This window comes from Lacerta agilis, chromosome 16 (genome assembly GCF_009819535.1).
Source record: "Lacerta agilis isolate rLacAgi1 chromosome 16, rLacAgi1.pri, whole genome shotgun sequence".
NCBI classification, from domain to species: domain Eukaryota; kingdom Metazoa; phylum Chordata; class Lepidosauria; order Squamata; family Lacertidae; genus Lacerta; species Lacerta agilis.
The window spans coordinates 20367450-20388033 of record NC_046327.1 but is presented as its reverse complement, the minus strand read 5'-3'; the positions used below and the strand labels follow the sequence as shown (position 1 = coordinate 20388033).

The window sequence follows — 20584 nt, the reverse complement described above, 5'->3', positions numbered from 1 at the left end:
CCAGAGCGGCTCTGGGCTCGCGGTCCTCCAGGCGCCGCGCCCTCTGTCGGGGGACAGTTGACGTTTCAAATTGAGTGCCCGCCGTCGGAGGGGGGGCGGGGGACCGTCCCCTCTTCCATATACAGTAAGGTTTTTTTGTATGTTTTTTTTACCGCCCTTCATTCGAAGATCTCACGGCAGCTCACAGCCTATGCATTTATAAAACAAAATGTTAAATGAAAAGGACCCTTTATCTGAGATTCCTGCATTGCAGGCGGGTTGGACTTGATGACCCTTGTGATTTCTCTGAAAAGCCTATGGGGCCCTCTGCGCAGGCGCAAAACCTCGTCAGAGACCCAGCATCTCTTCTTTATAGGGGGCGGGGGGAAGAGAGGGTGGGAGGGGTTAGCAGATTGCGCGCGCAAGCAGAAGTGACGTTTTGGAGACCGAAAGGAAGTGGCCGCGCGCCGGGGGTGGGGGGGTCGGAATGTGAGCTTGTGCGCAGGCGCAGTCCTAAGCAAGTGCTCCTGTTCCTCGGCTGCGTTTCATTCTTTTTACAGAAAGGAGAGCGCGCGCTGCTTGGGTCTCGCCTTCCTCCCCCTCAGTTTCCTGCATTTTGGTTTAGTGACCTGCCGTGAGTCGCCTTCGCCAAGATGTATGACGCGGATGAAGGTGAGGTCCCACATAAGGAAAGCAGACCGGGTGGGGGGGTCTTCTGTCTATGGAGTGTTTGGGGTTTCTTGGGGGAGGGCGGGGAGTCTTTCTTAGTTCTGAAAGGTAATCCCAGCTGTGACTCTAGAGCAGGCACGTCCAACAGGTAGATCGTGATCTACCAGTAGATCACTGGACGTCTTATGGTAGATCACTGGTAGATCACTGACTCCCCCCAAAGAAGCTCAGCAACTTTGGCTCCCCTAAAAAAGCTCAACATCTTTGACCTGAACCCCCCAAAAGGGGGTAGATCACTGCCAGTTTTTAACTCTGTGTAGATCGCAGTCTCTTGGGAGTTGGCCACCCCTGCTCTAGAGGAAAAAAATCATGGCTTATGACATCTCTTCAGCCTACGTAATAATAATGTGGGTTTTTTGAGGGATTATCCGTTAAGAAGACTCCAGCTGAATCAGTCCAAAAGTTCATATGGACTAGCATCTTGTTCTTGGGGTGGCTAGCCAGATGTTTGTGGGAAGCTGGCTAGCAGAACCTGCGTGCCACTTGAAAGTTCTAGTGGAAGTAGAACTTGCCATGAACCACTTGCAGAATTGCAGGCAGATCTCTGCCCCCCCCCCCGACACACACACCTGTTGTGCAGGAGGGATGCCAGAGTAAACCCTTAGACCAGGTTCAGTCTCCCTAAGGCTCACATAGCAGGACTGGAGTTGGGGTTTATCAGGGAGTTGGATATAAGCACTTTTCAGAAATGAGCCATTTGATGAAAACTCTTAAAAGGAACTACGTACTATGTATTTCGTGAAAATATTTGTTTTGCAGATATGCAATATGATGAGGATGATGATGAAATCACTCCAGACTTGTGGCAGGAAGCATGCTGGATTGTGATCAGGTAACTTTCCAAATGGAAAATACAATGGTTCTGATTTAGCCAAAGTTGAAACATTTTTATAGTCTCACTGAATTTCAAAAGAAGAATATGGCATACATGTTAAGATTTATTTTATTGTGTTCTCTGAAAAATCACTTTATTGCTAAACCTAGTGTTAAAGGCTAGACTTTCACTGTATACGTGATATGAATGCTCCCGAATCTCCTGATTTTCAGCATATGTATGATCACTTTTTTCATTCACTTCCTTCAATCTTTATTCTACTATTTTTTTCCCTACCAAGTGTTTGCTAAGTGCAGCTGTGCCTAAATCTCTTGAGCCTTATCTACAAGTAAGATGCCACTGAATGCTTGCTGCATTGTATGAATGGGCAAGAGCCACTTGCCAGTCCCACAGATGTTGCTTAATTGTTAGTGTAATTGTCTTCAGGTGGCCTCATTCCTTTCATCTTTTGGTTTGTTCTGCCAGAAGCAGCTAAAAAGTAAAAGCTCATTCTTCCCATAGATCAGTAACTGAACATGGAACAAATACTATGCATGCAGAAGGTCTCAGATTCAATCCCTCACATTTCTGGTTAAAGCAGTATTGGGAAAGACCTATGCTTTAGACCTTGGAAAGCTGCTGCCAGTCAGAATATACAGTACTGGGCTAGATGATGCAGTATAAGATCACTTTCCCCAGCATAACCTCCTTATACTACAGATTTTTAATGAAGATCCTCCCCTCTTACCTCCAGTCCAAAGGGACATAAAACATTCTGTCCTATAGCGGGTATTCAGTCAGGAAATGTATCTAATTGTTCTAGAAGAATTAAAGGTAAGAGAACTTGAATTTTCATACAAATGATAATTAAAGATTTAATTTATTATCAGTTAATCATTTATGTTATTTGATTAAAACCCGTCAGCAGATTTTTAAATTAATACTAGTTGCTTAAACTTTTTAGATGGTATGATACACACGGGAATCTAAAAATGAAGGCAATCTGCTTTATACTGCAGAGTTCTTGGTTTTGATCTTATACAGATTCAGTCAACTAAATTGTTCATTCTCACAAATTACCTTCCAAAGTTCCTATTTTGATGAAAAAGGCCTGGTCCGACAGCAGCTAGATTCCTTTGATGAATTCATTCAGATGTCTGTGCAGAGAATTGTTGAAGATGCACCACCAATTGATCTACAAGCAGAAGCTCAACATGCTACAGGAGAAGTGGAAGAGCCAGTAAGAGCCAGTCTTATCATGTTAATTTTAATAATAATAATAATAATAATAATAATAATAATAATTCAAGTAAGGTGTAAATCAGGCAATCCAAATCCTGTCCTATGAAAGTTGTCACTTCTCATTGTATAGAATTTCTAAATGAAGGCTTGTGTTACTTTCAGCCACGCTACCTTTTGAAATTTGAGCAAATTTATCTCTCCAAGCCTACACATTGGGAAAGAGATGGTGCCCCATCACCCATGATGCCAAATGAAGCCAGGCTGCGAAACCTTACGTAAGCAATTTCTACTTCTGTTATTAGTGACGATATATGGTGAAACCTCAGTTGTAGCAATGTCTGAAATACAGTAGCACACACACACAAAAAATCCTGAGCTAAATTTGTAGAGCTATTTCTAGTTCAAATTCCCAACTACTTGGCAAAAAAACCCTCATGTTTCTTTAATATTTAATTATAATTTAATTTTTTTTCCTGTTGAAACATGGCAATTTCTCTTTCAAAGGTATTCTGCTCCGTTGTATGTGGACATAACTAAGACAGTTATTAAGGAAGGAGAGGACCAGTTGCAGACGCAGCATCAGAAAACTTTCATAGGCAAAATTCCTATCATGCTGCGATCCACCTACTGCTTATTAAATGGCTTAACAGATCGTGATCTTTGTGAGCTGAATGAATGTCCCCTTGACCCTGGTGGCTATTTCATTATTAATGGATCAGAAAAGGTAAGAACTAGGAATTCACATGAAAAAACGACTTGCGCAGAAAATTCCATGCATTTGGTACACGGTAGCTTCACCCCATCTTCCCCTTTGCTCACCAACCCCATCTACCTCCTGCCAATATTATCCCCATGTTACACCTCACCAAACCTACGCCTCTCTCCTTAGAGCTGTTCCTTTGTGGCTCACCTGAGCTGCCCATCCCAGATTCCTTCCTCTGCTGCCCTTCTCTTCACCCTCCAATGCTGCTGCAGTGGTCCAGCAGCTTTCAGAAGGCGGTTGTCATGGTGTAGTTCACAGCACCACCTGTCAGCGGTCAAATGAACTGCTGCATGTCGACAACCTTACCCTTTTATTATATGTAAGAAATGTCAAGAATGAAGTCCCATAGGCCTCCTTTCTTGTAATCTAATGGTTGATTGTAATCTAATGGGATTGATTTTGTTTACCTTTGGGGGCACGGTGACTGCTTCATTGCTGAATAGAGAGAGCTCAGGTCTCCTTGAAATAAATAAATAAAAATTGTCCAGTAGCACCTTAGAGACCAACTAAGTTTGTTCTGGGTATAAGCTTTCGTGTGCATGCACACTTCTTCAGATACCTGAAGAAGGGTATCTGAAGAAGTGTGCATGCACATGAAAGCTTATACCCAGAACAAATTTAGTTGGTCTCTAAGGTGCTACTGGACTATTTTTTATTTCATCTGCATCAGACCAACACGGCTACCTACCTGAATCCAGGTCTCCTTGTTCCAATATCATGTGTTACATTTGCTTTATCATAATTCCTTCCGCTAGTCTCCAGCTCAGAGATCTCTTAAGGCATGTGTGCCATATCTTAGATGAAGAACAATGATAGCCAACATTAATGTTACAAAAGTGGACTCTAAAACGAGCTACGTCTTTGTGCTTGCTCATTCCCCAAACAGGTTCTGATTGCTCAAGAGAAGATGGCTACAAATACCGTATATGTGTTTGCAAAGAAAGATTCCAAATACGCCTACACCGGAGAGTGCAGGTCTTGCCTGGAAAATTCTTCTCGGCCCACAAGTACGATATGGGTCAGCATGCTGGCCAGAGGCGGCCAGGTAAGCAATTTGGCTTAAATCTTGGGATTGATAGAGGGTAAGAAGTCTGCTTAATGGCTGTGGTTCTGAAAGTGGAGCCCATTAAGAAGACATAAGCAACTGTCAAGCAAATTACAAATGCTCTTATGACTCACTCCTATCCTCTGTTGTGTTTGGCAAGGCAGTGGGTTTCTCTCCTGTTTCTCCACCCCCCCCCCCTCGCCAGTTAGTTTAAGACTAGCAATAGTTTAATACTAGAAACCAGTGGCCATCTGAAACTCTGTTTATTTTTGGCAGCTAAATGTTCTGACCATCCGTGAATTGTACATATACACCTACAGTCTTGCATTACTCTGTACCTCTTCCATCCTCCCCCTTCCCACCTTAATGGTGAACTTTCGTTTGCACAATGGAAAGGAGACGAGTGGTGGAGTTCCTCCCCAGAATTAGGGAAACAGGAATGAGAATTTGAGTTTGCATTTTGATCTGCAGATCAATCCTAGTCATGTTTACTTGGAATTAAGCAGCATTTAAATTGCAGGGGTTTGCCAAATAAATATGGTTAGGATCTGAGAGGCCCATTGATTTTAACAAGAAAAAATGTTATTGAACTTAATCTGTCCCAAAGTACTTTGTATTTACAGCCCAATGTGTGTCAATTTTTTTAAATAATTGTTTTGTAATCCTGGAATTTTGGCTCCTTTCTCGTGTGTGTGTGTGTGTATGTTTGTGTGTGTGTTTATTTATTTATTTTTCAATGCCTTATCATAAACTGCTTTAAAAATCATTCCAAAAGCAGTTTGCTATGCAGCATAAGGGTCTGTTAAATAATCATGTCCAAAATCCCATCGGGCTTACAGAACTAGTTGCAGGGTTCTTTAACTGTGGGCTTTTCAAGTTATTGAGTCACCTGTTCATAGTTCTGAAGGATCAATTAGAAATGATTTAACCTTAGTATTGCAGCAATGGTTTGTGCCATTGGAGTAAAGAAGTTTTTGAAATGTATCCTGTTCTGGATAGTATGGGCTTTAACCTTTGCTGAAAACAATATATTTGAAATGAATAAACTAATAAACATTTGCTCTTTGAAGACAAATGCCTTGAAAATCTGTTTCCTATATCTAGGGTGCAAAGAAGAGTGCCATAGGTCAACGTATTGTGGCAACTTTGCCCTACATCAAGCAGGAAGTTCCCATTATTATCGTTTTCCGTGCACTAGGTTTTGTGTCTGACAGAGATATACTGGAACATATAATTTATGACTTTGAAGATCCTGAGATGATGGAAATGGTAATATCTTGATTTTTTTATATTGATCTGTGACATAGAGCAACACGTATATTCAGAAACCTTATGTTATGAAACCCAGCATGCAAAATTGGTCGCACTCAGTTTTACTTTTACCAACTAATTCTTTAAAGTCTGCTTGCCAGTACAGTCGTTCCTTGGAAGTAGAATGGAATCCATTCCAGAAGTCCGTTCGACTTCCAAAATGTTCGAAAACCAAAGCGTGGCTTCTGATTGGCTGCAGGAAGCTCCTGCAGCCAACCGGAAGACGCGGAAGCCCCGTTGGACATTTGGCCTCCAAAAGAACGTTCGAAAACCAGAATACTCACTTCCGAGTTTCGATCGTTCAGGAACCGATTTGTTTGGGAGCCAAGGCGTTCGAGATCCAAGGTACGACTGTATGTAACATGTAACTCTAACACTGACTTCAGGAAGCTCTTCAACCCTGACAACACCATCTTTTATATATATATATATGATAGGTTAAGCCTTCACTGGATGAAGCGTTCGTCATACAGGAACAGAATGTCGCGCTGAACTTCATTGGCTCAAGAGGTGCAAAGCCAGGCGTCACCAAGGAGAAAAGAATCAAGTATGCAAAAGAAGTTTTGCAGAAAGAGATGCTTCCGCATGTCGGTGTCAGTGACTTCTGTGAAACCAAAAAAGCTTACTTTCTTGGGTATGTGAATATGCATAATCTGCCTGCGGGAACTTATTTGCACATGATTTAGATGAGGATTAAAAAATGAAGACAGAAGCCTGTAGCAATATTCTTGATTAAAATAGTAAACCAGCATAATAAATAATAATAAATATTTATTATAATAAATAATAAAATCAAATATTTTAGGAAATATTTACAAGTGCATCTTTCTCAAACGTCTTAGGTATATAATGTGTTGATAACTCCTCAAAGTGATGTAATTTAAAAATAGCTTAATGTCCTCTTTATGTCCCAGAAATCTGAATGCCCAACTCCTGTTAAATAACCTGCATATTTTGTTAGGTACATGGTTCATAGGCTTCTGCTGGCAGCTTTAGGGAGAAGGGAGCTGGATGACAGAGATCACTATGGCAACAAGCGGCTTGACCTTGCAGGCCCCTTGCTCGCTTTCCTGTTCAGAGGGTGAGTGCAACAAGTTCTTATTGTTATTTATCACTGATAATGTATGTTCAAAGGTTTTTCCAAAATGTTTTATGGGGAAAGCTGGTCCCGTCTCGCTACAACTGATTTTTTTTCTGAATTCTTTTTCAACAGAATGTTTAAGAACCTGCTGAAAGAAGTTAGAATATATGCACAAAAATTTATTGACAGAGGGAAAGATTTTAACTTGGAACTGGCCATTAAAACCAGGATTATATCGGATGGCTTGAAATACTCATTAGCTACAGGGAACTGGGGAGACCAGAAGAAAGCTCACCAGGCCAGAGCTGGAGTATCTCAAGTAAGTGTTCAATCAATCTCACGAGGCTGTGGGTGTTGCAGGTAAACATGCCATTCACATCTGAACCCTTCTTAACTTGATCAGATTATTTTGGGGGGTCTCACTGAAATCTGCCTTGTTTGACTTTTTTTGGTCCTCCTTCGCTCTTGGCCTTAAGGAATCAAAGTGAAACAGTTGGAAGGTCATATGGGGCATTGACCTGAGAGGGAAAGTTCTGTTTTCTGCAAGAGAGCAGTTGTGGGTGGCTGTGGGTTGTGAGCAAAGGCAATATGACATTTTGGGCATGAGAGCTAAGAAAAAGGTTGAGGATAGCAAGGGAGCCGATCTCACTCTTCCACTGTTCTCCTTCTAGATCCACGCTTCCTTTACTGTAGCATCAAATGCTCCCTGGCTGCTCGCCAGGTCTGAATTGAACTCTTAGTAAATTGCCATGCTGGAGTCACGCTAAATATTGTAACTGAATGTTCATTAACTGTATGATAACTCGGGTGGTTAGAGCATGGTGCTGATAACGCCAAGGTTGCAGGTTCAGTCCCCATACAGGACAGCTGCACATTTCTGCATTGCAGGGGGTTGGACAAGATGATCCTCAGGGTCCCTTCCAACTCTATGATTCTATGTAACTTTCAATTTAAGTAACTGGATATTTAGCCCTTGGCAGTATTGATATGTGGTATATTCCTGGATCTCATGAGGAAGCCTAAAAATGTCCTCTTGTTGCACCTCTTGAAGGTATTGAACCGTCTCACCTTTGCATCTACACTTTCCCACTTGCGTCGTTTGAATTCCCCTATTGGCAGAGATGGCAAACTAGCAAAGCCCAGACAACTGCACAACACCTTGTGGGGAATGGTTTGTCCTGCCGAAACACCAGAGGTAATGCGGAGATAGGATTGAAAACAAAGCATTCAGTGTGCCCATGTGCTTCAGTGTTTTTCATCTATGTCTTTCTTTGCAAATGCAGTTGGTTTCATTTATAGACTTCCTAAAGAAATTTGATAAAGGCGGTGGTTTAGGGGAAAGTGATTTAGGAAACCCTTCTTCTCATAAGCTTATTAGGCTCCCAGTATGTTTAAAGAACAATTCAAAGTGTTGGTGCTGACCTTTAAAGCTCTAAACAGCCTTGGCCTGAAGGAGTGTCTCCACCCCCATCGTCAAGCCCAGACACTGAGATCCGGCACAGAGGGCCTTCTGGGGGTTCCCTCACTGCGAGGTTGCAAGGAAACCAGGCAGAGGCCTTCTCGGCAGTGGCACCCACCCTGTGTAAAGCCCTCCCATCAGATGTCAAAGAGATAAACAACTGCACGAATTTTAGAAGTTTTTAATGTTTGATGTTTTATAGTATTATTTTTTATATGTGTTGGAAGCCGCCCAGAGTGTCTGGGGAAACCCAGCCAGATAGGCGGGGTACAAATATAACAACAACACATGCTTTTTCACTCAGAAGGTCTCTGCTGCACCCTCTGTTATCTCCAGGTAGGGTTGTGAAAGTCCCCTGAGTGTCCTATGTTCAGTCTTCTCTTGCAATTGCACAGTGGAGTGCTAGGCAGGTTTGAGAGCTATCCTTAGTTTATACATGCCTCAGAATACTGTGGCTCTTTGGGGAGACCTGGGTGCTGCAGAATTTCTCAGCGGAAAGGGTTGATGTGAACATGTCCATAAAGAAAGTTTTCGATTCAGTACTTTTGCGCCTTAGGAATTTCATGAAATCTGCACATGGTCTTAAAGAGATGCCGATGTAAAAAATAACCGACTCCATGTGTCCTTAGGGTCATGCTGTGGGGCTTGTGAAGAACCTAGCCCTAATGGCATATATCTCTGTGGGGTCTCAGCCATCCCCAATTCTGGAATTTTTAGAAGAATGGAGTATGGAAAACCTAGAAGAAATCTCTCCAGCAGCTATTGCAGAGTAAGTGTGAAAACAATGTTTCTGTATTGATAACTTCCACATGGTTCAGTCTAGTACAGGGGTCGGCAAGGTTTACTGGCCATGGCCTGGATCACTCCCATGGAGATCCTCTGTGGGCCAGACTGACACAGCGAGACGCCAGAAATCACTTCTGCGTATGTCCGCGCAGCCAGAAATTGCTTCTGTGCATGCCCAGATGCCGAAAATCGCGCCTGCGCAGAAGCAATTTCCGGTGTCTGGATATGTGCAGATGCGATTTCTGGTATCTGTGCATGTGCAGACATGATTTCCGGCACCACTCGGCAAGTACCTGTGCTGCACTGCGCCGGTTTAACGCAGTGGGAACTTGCCGAGCAGGCAGCTTTCGTTCGCAGGGGCGGCTTGTGGGCCGGTAAAACGGTCTTCGTGGGCCACATCCACCCCATGGGCCACACGTTGCCAACCCCTGGTCTAGGACAATATTCTCAAAACCCTTTTCTTCTTTTCTGAAGCGCTACAAAAATCTTTGTGAATGGCTGTTGGGTTGGGATACACAAGGACCCGGAGCAGCTTATGAACACACTAAGGAAACTGCGGCGTCAGATGGACATCATTGTGTCGGAGGTAGATATTGGGTCATAATATTGCTCTACCAAGTGGAATGCAGTAACTGGAATATTCGTTGACTTGCTGCTATATTTCAGGTAGAAATTGTTAATAGGGTTGGATTTGGCTTGCTGAATCCGTTTAAAATGCAGAATGGCCAGTTCAAGCACTCCCTTTTGCATGTAATAAATCATTTCTCCACAACTTGGTACCTTCCAGATCTTTTTCACTGCAGTTCCCATCATCTCTGATCATTGGTTGAGCTGCCTGGGGCTGATGGGAGTTGTAGTTTAAAACATCTTTGAAGTATCAGGTTGGCACAGGCTATGATAAACATTTGCCAGTAAGACATGTCATTTGGCCAGTCTCTCTTCTACCATTGTTTCTGAGCGTTACGCTTTCTCGTATAGGTGTCCATGATCAGGGATATCAGGGAACGGGAAATTCGCATTTACACCGATGCTGGCAGGATTTGCCGCCCACTTCTAATCGTGGAAAAGCAAAAGCTGCTGCTGAAGAAGAGGCATATCGACCAGCTGAAAGAGCGTGAATATAACAACTACAGGTAGGAAACTTCGCATGGTGCTTCTGTTCCCATTGCATTTCTCTTAAGGGACGGTGTGCATATCTCATGTTTTTCCACCAGCATTTGTGAAATGGTGCTGTTCATGGTAGAGGAGGCAATATGCTGTAGCACACCAGATGAAAAGATTATTTGCCAGCGAACATCCATTACCGAATCAGTGCTTCTGGCTGAGTCGATTGTGTGTTACAGCATCATGTGTAAATGGGCAAAACGCCTTCAAAATTGCACCAACTCTGCTCATCTATTCCAAGTTATTAGAGGCTGAAGGTGCTGAAAGATTTGCAGTTGCATTAATGAAAATAGGATAGCTCTGTTGGGTGGAGCATGGTGCTGATAATGCCGAGGTTTGCAAGTTTGATCCCTGTATGGGACGGCTGCATATTCCCCCTGAATTGCAGGGGGCTGGAGTAGATGAGCCTCAGGGTCTTTTCCAACTCTAGGATTCTAAGTTCACCAGTTGCAAATGGACAACACCTGTTTGATATAAAATCAGATACTTGGACCTAAAATAATCGAGGTCTTTTTTTAAGCTGGCAGGATCTGGTGGCCAGTGGTGTAGTAGAATACATAGATACCCTAGAAGAGGAGACTGTCATGCTGGCAATGACTCCAGATGACTTGCAGGAAAAAGGCGTTGCCTACTGTTCAACCTACACCCACTGTGAGATTCACCCATCCATGATCCTAGGAGTCTGTGCATCGATTATCCCGTTTCCAGATCACAACCAGGTTTGTAGAATTTGTTATAAGGTAGACAATAAAAAGTGTTATAACTGGACCATGGCAGAATATGTAAGGTCTGCTTGTGCAAATATTTTTTTAAAACGTGCAATGATGTTTTCCATCTTAATTATCTTCTTTTACCTCATAGTCTCCTAGGAACACATACCAGTCTGCTATGGGGAAACAGGCTATGGGTGTTTACATTACCAACTTCCATGTCCGTATGGATACCCTTGCCCATGTCCTATATTATCCTCAGAAACCCCTTGTGACAACCCGCTCTATGGAATACCTGCGATTCAGAGAGTTGCCGGCAGGTATGTTTACAAGGTCCTCTTCTGAACCTTCTTTGCACTGCTTCTGAAATTTAGTACAGTACTCGGAACCCTGATCATGGGGAGGGACACTTTGAGAGGTAAGGCAGCCCCATGGCCCCTACCTAAGTGGGGCCAAAGCAATTTGGCAGTGATGGAGCCCGACTGTACAAACTGTCCCTGCTGCAGCAGGAAGATCTGCCTTGGCTGGTGCAAGTGGAAAGTCCTTTGCGAACTGTGTTGCAAAGAGGTGGTGGTTTTTCTCCTTCCCAGTTTCTCAACATGTTTCCGATATTTTCACGTCAGTTCGCTCTGACATGAAAACTACACTTCCACCTACAGTCGGAACGCATTGTAAAATGACTGCGGGGGGGGGGGGGGGCTGTTCCCTAGGTGTGGGGTGTGCATTTATTATACCCAATACACATGTTGGGTCAGAGTGCTCTCTGGCCATGCGGCTATTGTGTAGCTATGAAGCCAACTGATATCAGTGCTCCTTAGGAGCATTCTTCAAGATAATTTTTCTTGTTCAAGCCCATCCTTTTGAGCATTAGTTTTTGCTTGTACAAGCATTAGTTTTTGCTTTTACTTTCCTTATTGCATCCCACCAAGGAGCCACTGGTGGTTTTCCAGCTTTTCAGCAAATGCTAGGTATTTCTAGAATTCCAACTGTACCCTGTTTAGCCAGACCAGAAATACGGATTATTAGGCTCACAGTGGACCACCTCCTAAGAAGAGCACAGGCATAATTGTTTGTTCACTTGCTCTGGATGTAGTGAGCAGAAAGCAGTTGCAGATGGGCAGGAGGAACATTTGAGTGGCCGCTACAAACAAAATATTTTGCTTGAAATGCCTGCACCTCATCAAAATGAGGTTCCTGTTACATAACAGCATTGCCAGGATTCACCACAAGGAGTCACTAGAGAGGTTTAAGAAATCACTTCCACATAGCTGCCATGTGCTTGTATTTTGTATTGACATTCTTGGTTTCTGGGCACATGATAATAGAAAAGCCAAGTGATTACATATAGCAATACAAGACGGAGAAGGAGTGATGTGTGATGACCCAGTCGTGCTCTTGAATCTCTCCTGCAGGCATCAACTCTATTGTGGCCATAGCTTCATATACTGGATATAACCAAGAGGACTCTGTCATCATGAACCGTTCGGCAGTCGATAGAGGCTTCTTCAGGTCTGACCTACTTGACTTTACACCTTCTGTGTGGCAGTCCTTTAGGACAGTGTTTTTCAACCACTGTTCCGCGGCACACTAGTGTGCCGCGAGATGTTGCCTGGTGTGCCGTGGGAAAAATTGAAAAATTACTTTATATATAGTCAATATAGGCACAGAGTTAATTTTTTTAACATTTTCTAACATTTTCTAATGGTGGTGTGCCTCGTGATTTTTTTCATGAAACAAGTGTGCCTTTGCCCAAAAAAGGTTGAAAAACACTGCTTTAGGATAAATACCTCAAGGATCACCTCTCCCCATATAAACCATCCCAGACCCTGTGATCATCATCTGAGGCCCTTCTTTGTGTGCTTCCTCCATGCGAGGTCTGGAGGGTGGCGTCATGAGAACAGGCCCTCTCTGCTGTGGCTCCCCATTTGCGGAATGCTCACCTGGCGGCTTCGTTATATATTCTTAGGTGTCAGGCAAAAATGTTCCTCTTCAACCAGGCCTTCGGCTGATTAATATTCTGTAGCCTTTTAAATGTGTCTGTGAGAAGTGTGTGTGTGTGTGATTGTTTTGTTCTTTCATTTTACTTGCTTGCTTGCTTTTATCCTGAATTGTATCCTGTGAACCGCCCTGAAATCATACCACGAAGGGTGATAATATAAATCTAATTAATTAATTCTCAAGTGGCGCTCTGCAGTTTCATGCATGGAAAGTGTAATTGCAGTAGGACAGTGGCTTTCAGACTTCACACCTCTAGAGGACAGTTTTTGAATGGATCTGCCAAGGACCACCTGCTGCTCCTGGGAGGCAGTCTTGGGACATGTGGGATGCTGACCGGGTTTGTTAGGACTCTTTATCGCTCAGCAGAGGTTAGAGTGCGCCTCAGAAGATAGTGGTCAGCTCTCCCCTGGAAATCCGCAGTGGCATGCATGCTGTCTGTCATGAACACTAGTCTGTTTCTATGGCTTTCCCCTCATATATACTTAAAAGGAAGCCCAGAGTGTTCCAGATCACAGGTCAAAAACCACTGAGGTAGGCAGAAGGTTGAAAACACATGAAGTTGTCGCATTGACTTTCTTGATGTGTCATGCAGGCGGTATTGTGTGAGGGAGGACTGCTGCTTGGCTGAATGTTTTTAATGATGGAGGCGTGCATCAAAAATGTGCTTGGTACTTCATGGGGAGGAGAGCTCATTTTCCCAGTGCAGGAGGCCTTTGCAATTCTCAGCAGGGAAATGGCTCTTGTGCCATCGCAGGTGCACCCTTACTTAAATCAGTAAGTTCTTTGGAGGTCACTTGTCAGCAGCTGGTTTTCTTGTTCTTTGAGAAGGCTGCAAGGGATGGTAGGCTTTTATTGCAACCTCTGCTCCCCCCCCCCCCGACCTAAAAATACATTTTGCTTTCCACACCTTTCGTCTCTAATTGACTCTGCGGTGGATTTAGCCAAGGAGCTTCTAGTTGCTGACTCTTAATAGGACTACTTCAGCTGTTTTCCTCAGTATTGCACCCCTTTCTTGGCTGAGGCACACACTGGAGTGTTTCTGAAACACACTGGAGTATGTTTGAAACATTGCCTGAATTGGAAGAGTGGTCTTGGGTTTGGAATTGAGGCCTTTTTTCCTTTCCCCCTCTTCAGATCTGTATTCTATCGTTCTTACAAAGAGCAAGAGTCCAAGAAAGGATTTGACCAAGAGGAAGTGTTTGAGAAACCTACTCGTGAAACGTGTCAAGGTAAGAATAAACAGAAGCAGCCCAGCAGGGCTTCTTGAGAACCAGGCCAACAGGTTGCTGCTCAAAACTTTGAGTCTTCTGTGCCCTTATAAATAAAAAACAATGCAGCTTTCCCTTATGCTCTCGCACATTCTCTTGCAGGGAAAGAAACTACTGGGGTGTTGTTGTTTTGTATGTTATCCCTTGTAACCACAACTAGATTAGATTTTAAACTTACTAACCTGGGTTCATATTGCACTGGTGTGATTGGCAATGCAAATACACTTCATATGGATTAAATGCTTCCTAGGGATGGTTCCTTTGAGATTACAAATTTGTGTGAAACAGATTAGCGCCCCCCTGCCACCCTTTTCAGCTTAAATGTCAAAATTTTAACTTAGCCCAACTTACCCCATTAACCTAGCTGTTCAGCAGCAAAACTAAATAACGAACAATGACAGCGCTGGAAGTGATAGCCCCCCATTAGTATGCCTGGTTCTTTTCCTTGCATGTTTTTAATGTTTTGTTTTATTGTGTTTTTAATATTCTGTTGGGAGCTGCGCAGTGTGGCTGGGGAAACCCAGCCAGATGGGTAGGGTATAAATAATAGATGATTATTACCATATATATTATATAATTATATATTATTATTATAATATTATTGTTACGCATCTGGCTTTGCTGGATCGTGGCCTCAAAGGACGAAGCTGAACTCAAGGGCCACCCAGTCACCTTAAGAACATGTGGTGGTCTTCAGTACAACCACATTTAGGAATTGCGCTATGGCCTTACTTGAAATTGCAAAGAACCAAGGTCAGCCATGCGCTGTGTGTGATTTAGTCAACCAGCTGTATATTTTTCCAGTGCAGGAAGCCAGGAATGGGGTGGGGGTAGTGCTTTTCTTCTTCAGGGGGTACTCTTTTTGTGGTTAGAATGTGTGGCACTTGCTGTAACAACTTCATGGTGAGTATTGGCACTTATTTTGTGTTAAAAAAAGACACCAAAAAAAAGCACCGGGTTGGGGGATGATTTTGTAAGCCCTTGATGTGCTGGTAAAATAGGTAGGTTGTAAGTTGTGCATTTATTTCCCTGAGGGATGAGGCACGCCATCTATGACAAACTGGACGACGATGGCTTGATTGCACCCGGCGTGCGCGTCTCAGGAGATGACGTCATCATCGGCAAGACAGTAACTTTGCCCGAGAACGAAGACGAGCTGGACAGCACCAACCGCCGTTACACCAAGAGAGACTGCAGCACTTTCTTGCGCACGAGCGAAACGGGCATTGTGGATCAGGTCATGGTTACCTTGAACCAGGAGGGATACAAGTTTTGTAAAATTAGGGTAAGCGTAGGAGTTATGCGTGATTATTTACTAACGATAACGCTATAATTCTGGAGTAACCGGCTGTCCTCTTTATCTCTAGGTGCGCTCTGTGAGAATCCCACAAATTGGAGATAAGTTTGCCAGCAGGCATGGGCAGAAAGGTACCTGTGGTATCCAGTACAGACAAGAGGTAAAAGGCTCCTCTGTTTTTGTTTTTGTTTTTTTGACGCAAGGGAGAAACTTGCTTAGAAATCTGTATTTGAAGCTATTGTCATTATTTTGATTTATTACCTGCCTTTCACCCTAAAGTTGTAGGGCAAGTCATAACAATTTAAAATACAGCAGTTTAAATCAAATTACAATTACAAGAGTAGGGCAGGTCCTAAAAATACACACTGCAAGCTTCAAAGGCCGTGGTGGAGACGTACTGTATTTTTCTGTGTATAATAAGATGTTTTTTGCTATTTAAAAAAAAATTAGGCCAAAATTGGAGGTCGTCTTATACACAGAAAAATATGGTATGTTGAGTGAGTGAGTGAGTGATTGGCAGCAGCGACCCCCCCTAAAGAAAAACAATTCAAGGGCGATCTCCCCCCCCCCAAAAGCTTAACAACCTCCCAAAAAAACCTCAACAACTTCTTAAAATTAATTTTGGGTTCAAAAAAATAGGGGTCATCTTATACACGGGGGCGTCTTATACACTGAAAATACAGTATGTCTTTGGTTTTCAGAAACTGTTATTAATGAAGGTATCAGACACACCTCTGTACAAAGGGAGTTCTGCAACTCAGGGGCTGCCTCAGGGTATGCTTTGTCCCGAGCTTCTGAGGGGGGTGGAACTACCAAGAGGACTCCTGCTGATCTTAATGTATCATAATTTCAAAATGTTGGTCTTCAACCTGAGAAGGTCACTCATCTAGGAGAAGGAAAACTCTCCTCCTAAATCTCTACTGCCCTCTGGGATATGTTTGGGAGGAAAAAAAATAGCTAAGGAGTAAACTCTACACACATCCAGAGTGGAGTACCTAGGATGGTTGGTTGTCACCTTGTATGCCTCCTTTTTGCAACTCTTGCAGCCAAGCTGGTGCCAAACGTATTGCTCTGCTTTCCTTTGGACCACATCAGTGAGGCCGAGATGGAGGTCTTGTAATCTAGGCAGCCCAGGATCTCCAGACACGGTGCCCAGGCTTGCACCGTGGGGAAGTCACTTTGGTGCTGCTAATGCAGTGGTTTGACATCACCCACAGAGGCACATTCCATTGTCTCTTGAGACAGACAGATGCCAACAATTATGGTGTTCAACAAGCAGCCAGAAGCTTGACCAATCAAGTTCTTTGTGAGCCTCTCTGGGGAAAGCGTTCTGTAACCGTGGCAGTACAGAGAAGGCCCTACACAGATCAAACATTCCTTTGGGGGCAGGGATGTTTGTACGAAAGGAGGCAGTGCAGCAAGGACATTAGGCCTTGGCCATTTAGGGGCTTTAAAGTGTATGTAACTGGCTCTTAAAAATACACAGGAAGCCTGTGCAGCTGAAAAAAAGATAATTTAATTTGCTTCCTGTAGCAAGTCACTGTCAAAGGTGTTGGCCAGCAGAATACTGAGCTAGATAAAAAAACTTCTGGACCATGTTCAAGGGCAACCCCATGTAGAGTGTTACTTAAAATAAAAACTTGGTGTCATAAAACAGAATTGTCAGCACACAGCTGGACAGCAGCGGAAATTCAGAACAGATCGAAAGCCTGGTGGAACAAAACCATTTTTGCAGCTTGCCTGGTGCACTGTACAAAAAAGCAGCTGATTCACAGCAAGTAAAATGTGCATTCACCAGGATTATATACAGTCATACCTTGGTTCTCGAACACAATCCATTTCGGAAGTCCGTTCAACTTTTGAAAACCAAGATGTAGCTTCCAATTGGCTGCAGGAGCTTCCTGCACTCAATCGGAAACCGCAGAAGCTGCGTCGGACGTTCAGCTTCCAAAAACGTTTGCAAACCGGAACACTCACTTGCGGGTTTGCGGTGTTCGGGAGCCAAAATGTTAAAAGTCGCAAGGCATTAGAGATCCAAGGTACGACTGTATACATATATAAAACGTTTACAGAAAGGAGCTTTAAATGGCATTTTCCTTTCCTGCCTAGGACATGCCTTTCACCTGCGAAGGTATCACCCCCGATATAATCATCAATCCTCATGCCATCCCTTCACGTATGACCATTGGTCACTTGATTGAATGTCTGCAAGGGAAGGTAAGAACTGGGGAATATTGAAGTGACGTGAAAAGTCACAAAAAAGCGACAGGGCGGGCTGTTTGCAGGCTTTTTCGATGGTGTTTCAAATATGTGAGATTTCGCTTGAAACAAGCAGTGCCTTGGAACATAACCCCTGCATAAATTGGGAGCTGCTCGTACTCTTTGTTAAACTACTTACCCCCCCCCTTTTTAGGTATCAGCAAATAAAGGAGAAATTGGTGACGCCACACCTTTCAATGATGCAGTCAACGTACAGAAGATTTCTAACTTGCTGTCTGACTATGGCTACCATCTGAGAGGAAATGAGGTACGTCATGGTCTTGAGTGGCAACAGGAGCTCAACCATGCTGCCGCGTTGCCTATGATTTGGTGTTCACCGAGTCTCGCTCTTTCCCTCCAGGTTTTGTACAATGGCTTCACTGGCCGCAAAATCACATCGCAGATCTTTATCGGCCCTACTTACTACCAGCGGTTGAAACACATGGTAGATGACAAAATCCATTCCCGTGCAAGGGGGCCGATTCAGATCCTTAATAGGCAGCCTATGGAAGGTCGATCTCGGTAAGAAATAGATGTGCGCCTTAATGATGTTGTCTGGAGCGATGAAGGGTCTGTTTGTAGTTCTTGCCTTTCAAAAAATCATCATCTGAAGAGGGAGATGGGCTCAGATGTCTAGAATGAAATGACAGGCCATTTTCTCAGTTGCCTGTGCTGTAAGCACGAATCCCTCGCGGGTGGCCAGACTCCTGTCTAAAATGTAAGAGGGCTTGTTCTTTCACACAATCAAATTACATTGGTAGAGGTGGGCTTGTAAAAAAATACCGGTATTTGTGGGTTAGTCATTTTTGTGGACTGACTTGTAAGTCTTTGGAAAGGGAGTTGCATAGGTTCACCCTCTTGTCTGTTGGCTGGTTATTGTCGCCTTCTGTGGGCACAAAACATTTGCATATAAATCTTAAATTGGTTTGTATGTAAAGCAGCCTATTACCTTTACTTACTTTATGCTATTTTTCCCCCTATGTGAAAGTTAACACAAACACTGTGTCAAGAACAGCTGAATTCTGCAACCTTTAAATTAAGTATAGTGCATTCTTTTAATTCTTCAGTTTTTGCAACTTTGCATAATATATTCTTCTACTCACAGGAGAAGCCAATGAGATCCAAAGGGCACAGAAACTCCATCCCTCACCTCTGGAAATCTCACTTAGCAATGCTTTTAGTTTCTGAAAATTTTCCTGAGCTTTGCCCACAGATTTGTCAAGCTTATATTCACTACATAAGGGCTGGAACATTGCTTTGAAAACAGAGGTGTTCAGGGAACTGGGTTCTCTGAACTTCCTACAATCCAGAATCTTAGCATTGCTGAAAGTCCCTTTGATTTTCCCCCTGTGCGGTTTCCTGCATAGACGACATTCATACATAGCACAGATAGCCTGAGAAAATCCCAACATTTTTTTTTTAGCATCTTCTATAAAAAAAATTGTCCTCCAGAAAGTTGGGTTTGGTTATTTTTGGCAGTCCACTTAGATTCTGCTCCAGTAGTTTATTGTATTTAGGGCAGTGTGGGTATAACTTAGCCTTCTGGCTTAGAAAAATGTGGAATTAAACAAGCTTGTTTCTCACTCCCCCCCCCCCCCAAGTGATGGTGGCCTTCGTTTTGGAGAAATGGAGAGAGACTGTCAGATTGCTCACGGCGCAGCACAGTTCTTACGAGAGAGATTGTTTGAGGCATCAGACCCGTATCAGGTTCATGTGTGCAACCTGTGCGGCTTAATGGCAATAGCAAACACCAGGACGCACACCTACGAGTGCAGGGGCTGCCGTAATAAGACACAGGTATGTGGAAAGATACCCGTTTCTCTCTCACCCTCTTAGAGTTCGCATACAGCACTGCTTAATCCTTTCTCATCCTTTTGGATCCCACCTTCAGGCCTTCTGCCATTTCGAAACCCTCTGCAAAATCTGTTGCTTCCGTCAAAACCTTCACTGTTTGTTTTGTGCTGTCTGCAAACCCCTTATTCACTACATTGTTCCACACGATTGCCTTACATCTGGGTTTAATAAGGATCGTGGGAAACCCAGGGTAGCATAGCAGTGCAGAGAATGTGTTGCGATTCCACTGTGTGTAGGATACTCGTCGCCTAAGGTACTAGGTTAGATTTTAGAACTTAACTTGGACCTTTCCTTGTTTTGAGATGGCATTCTGTCCAATTGGGTGGGTTTGTTTAGTTCAGGGGTGGGAAACTTTTGGCCCTCCAGATGTTGGGCTCCCGATTGTAGTTGGTTCCCAACTGGCAACTGTAGCCCTACATCATCTGGAGGGTCACAGCTTCCCTACACTTGGCTGCTGGTACCCAACTCTGCATCACATCAAATTAAAGCAAGGCAATGCAGATGTTGTATCGGTGTATCAGTAGTGTGCTGGGTGAGGGCCAATCCATTGAAGCTCAGCTGAGACGCGATAGAAATTACGAGAGCAGGATGTGGTGTTCAGCCTCTTCTAGATAGGGTTGCATTCCCCTAAGGCAGGCATGTCCAACATGTCGATCGCAGGATTTTGGTCAATCAATTGAGAAAAGCCCGGTGCACTCCGACTGGCTCCTCAGATCTGTCTAAACTAATATAAAAATATAGTTTGACTTTTCCCACTTGTTTAGTTACTTGTCCATCTAGTAACTATTTGGATCTGTCATGATGATATCCAAACATAACTACTGT

At 43.5% G+C, this 20584-nt stretch overlaps 1 protein-coding gene across 1 annotated transcript in view; it reads left to right on the top strand.

Annotated features, from left to right (window-relative positions):
* The first annotated feature begins 543 nt into the window (after positions 1 to 543).
* POLR2B (RNA polymerase II subunit B) overlaps positions 544 to 20584 on the top strand; it is a 21124-nt gene continuing 1083 nt past the window's right edge. The window contains exons 1-24 of the mRNA XM_033172694.1: positions 544 to 651; positions 1468 to 1540; positions 2612 to 2762; positions 2927 to 3039; positions 3269 to 3488; positions 4414 to 4572; positions 5677 to 5841; positions 6321 to 6517; positions 6845 to 6964; positions 7097 to 7283; positions 8016 to 8159; positions 9053 to 9192; positions 9684 to 9795; positions 10188 to 10342; positions 10894 to 11092; positions 11235 to 11403; positions 12496 to 12592; positions 14216 to 14310; positions 15384 to 15634; positions 15717 to 15806; positions 17756 to 17863; positions 18060 to 18173; positions 18267 to 18427; positions 19507 to 19702. Coding sequence (XP_033028585.1) covers positions 633 to 651; positions 1468 to 1540; positions 2612 to 2762; positions 2927 to 3039; positions 3269 to 3488; positions 4414 to 4572; positions 5677 to 5841; positions 6321 to 6517; positions 6845 to 6964; positions 7097 to 7283; positions 8016 to 8159; positions 9053 to 9192; positions 9684 to 9795; positions 10188 to 10342; positions 10894 to 11092; positions 11235 to 11403; positions 12496 to 12592; positions 14216 to 14310; positions 15384 to 15634; positions 15717 to 15806; positions 17756 to 17863; positions 18060 to 18173; positions 18267 to 18427; positions 19507 to 19702 — 3435 coding nt within the window. The 5' untranslated portion in view covers positions 544 to 632. The remainder of the gene's footprint in view (positions 652 to 1467; positions 1541 to 2611; positions 2763 to 2926; positions 3040 to 3268; positions 3489 to 4413; positions 4573 to 5676; positions 5842 to 6320; positions 6518 to 6844; positions 6965 to 7096; positions 7284 to 8015; positions 8160 to 9052; positions 9193 to 9683; positions 9796 to 10187; positions 10343 to 10893; positions 11093 to 11234; positions 11404 to 12495; positions 12593 to 14215; positions 14311 to 15383; positions 15635 to 15716; positions 15807 to 17755; positions 17864 to 18059; positions 18174 to 18266; positions 18428 to 19506; positions 19703 to 20584) is intronic.